Source organism: Egretta garzetta, unplaced genomic scaffold (assembly GCF_000687185.1).
Source record: "Egretta garzetta isolate BGI_Z169 unplaced genomic scaffold, ASM68718v1 scaffold720, whole genome shotgun sequence".
NCBI lineage: Eukaryota > Metazoa > Chordata > Aves > Pelecaniformes > Ardeidae > Egretta > Egretta garzetta.
In genome coordinates, this window is record NW_009258283.1 from 101,818 (window position 1) to 104,065 (window position 2,248).

Here is a 2,248-nt window from a genome sequence, read left to right on the forward strand (position 1 = left end):
GCGGTGACAGCAGCACTTACCTCATCCAGGGGGATCAGTTTGGGCGGCAGCGGTTCGTAGGATTCCGGATCGGGTTCATGAGGGCTGTCGGGGACACTGTTTTGGGAAGGGTCAAGAGGTCAGTGGATCTCGGGGATCCGGTGCTATCATTCCTCCTCCCAGAGGATCCTCAGGGATCTGGGCCCCCAAGAGCTCCCCCACAGCCCAACCCTGGATCCTCAAATCCTGGGTGTCCCCCCAAAAATTCGGATCCTCAGGGATCCTGTCGTCATCCATCCATCCCCAACCTTGGATCTTCAGGGATCCCATCCCACACACACACCCGACTTTGGATCCCCAGGGATCCTGTGGCACCACCACCACCCCAAGACTTTGGATCCTCAGGGATCCTTTGTGTGACCCCCTGCCAAAGACTTTGGATCCTCAGGGATCCCAGGGCGCACGCACACCCACCCCCCCACGATTTCAAATCCTCAAGGGATCCTGTCCCCATCCCATCCCCCCTGAAGACTTTGCATCCTCTGGGATCCTGTGCCCCCCACCCCACCGACTTTGGATCCTCAGGGATCCCACAGGCTCCAGAAGGCTCCTCCAGGCACCAGATCCTTGGGGATCCTGGGAGTTTGGACCCCAGCAATCCGCTCCCTCCACCTGACTTTGGATCTGTGGGGAGCTGGGCCCTGAAAACCTCATGTTTGGCTCTGAATCCTCACAGATCCCGGGGGATCTGAGCCTCAAAAACTTCCCCCCCCAACTCTATTCCTGGGTCCTCATGGATCCCAGGGGGTCTGGGCTCTGAAAACCTACCCCCTGGCTGGGGATCCTTCCCAGATCCCTGAGGATCTCGACCCCCAAAAGCCTTCCCCCCAGCTCAGGATCCTCACAGATCCCAGAGGATCTGGGTGGCAAAAACCACTCCCCTCCAGCTCTGGATCCTCAGGGATCCCAGGGAATCTGGGCCCCAAAAACCTCCCCCCAAGGCTCTAGATCCTTAGGGATCCTGGAAGACTTGGGGCCCAGCGACAGGCTGCCCCTTTCAGACCCCCAAAGATCCCAGAGGATCTGGGCTCCAGCAACCTCCCCCCCCCCGCTCTAGATCTGCAGAGATCCCAGGGGATCCAGACTCCGGCACTGTCTCTGCCCAGTCCCTGGATCTCTATAGATCTTCCCACTAGGAGCAATCAAGCCTCTGACCCCGCTGATTCCGGGGGGACCGGGGCTCCCGCAACCCCCCCGTGAAGTTGTGCGGCTCCTGCCCAGCCTCCAGCAACAGACCCACAGGGATCCTGGGGCCACCCAGCTCCAGATCCCAAGGGATCCCAGGGACCTGAGCTCCAGCCACACCCCACAGTCCCCGGCACAAGGATCCCTGAGGCTGCACCGTGAAGATGCCTTACAGGCGCCCAATCCCCAGGAATCCCCTGACCCTGCCAAGTGGATCCAGAGGATCTGGGCTCCCCCCCAGGCTCTGGATCCTCAGGGATCCCAGACTCCATCACCCTCCCACAGCCTACACACCACCTCCGCCCTGGACAGCTCCACGGATCCTCACACCAGGGGAGATCAACCCCGTTAATCCGGAGCAGTCTCTTCCCTGGGGCTGAGCCGAGATTCCCAAGGGATCTACTCACCTCTCCTTGGACAGAAAGATCTCTTGCAAGATTCCCTTCTCCCTCTCGGCCTGAGTGAAACGTTCCCGGCTGCCGCTGCCTGGCACCACGAGGGGAGCGGGGAGATCGAGAAGTTTGGGATAGATCCAGGGCACCTTCTCCTCCATGGTGTCGTGGCTGAGGCGCCGGGCCGTCTCGAAGGCATGGCGATCCATCAGCATCTCCCGCTTGGCCGCTTCCCCAAAATCCTTGATCTTGTTGACATTGACTGGCAGGGGAAAAAAAAAAGGGGACAACAAGGCCACCCCCAAAAGCCTCGGGGACAGCCAGGCGGCAGGAGGGGACGGGGGGGAAGGGAGGGAGCTCACCTCGTTCTGTCTCGTCCAGTTCAAAGTAGAAATATTCGCGGAGTTTGCTCTCCTCCGGCCAACTCACCGTCTTCTTTTTCCGACCTTTTTTGGTCAGTTGGCCGCTTTCCGAGGAGTTTTCGGTGGCTTTGGCGTCACCGCTCACCTCCGTCGAACCTACGGGAGGAACCGGAGGGGGCTCAGCACCCAATTTAAGCCCCCCTGACACCCATTGTTTTCTCACTGTCACCCCAAACTTACACGTCTCCATCGGCTCCCGCACCTCCACGG

General features: G+C 60.2%; 1 protein-coding gene across 1 annotated transcript in view; it reads right to left on the reverse strand.

Annotated features, from left to right (window-relative positions):
* PPP1R10 (protein phosphatase 1 regulatory subunit 10) overlaps positions 1 to 2,248 on the reverse strand; it is a 17,015-nt gene that overhangs the window by 7,175 nt on the left and 7,592 nt on the right. Inside the window, exons 9-12 of the mRNA XM_035892084.1 lie at positions 2,219 to 2,240; positions 1,979 to 2,134; positions 1,632 to 1,878; positions 17 to 96 (exon numbers count right to left, since the gene is read on the reverse strand). Of these exons, the coding sequence (XP_035747977.1) occupies positions 17 to 96; positions 1,632 to 1,878; positions 1,979 to 2,134; positions 2,219 to 2,240 (505 nt within the window). The remainder of the gene's footprint in view (positions 1 to 16; positions 97 to 1,631; positions 1,879 to 1,978; positions 2,135 to 2,218; positions 2,241 to 2,248) is intronic.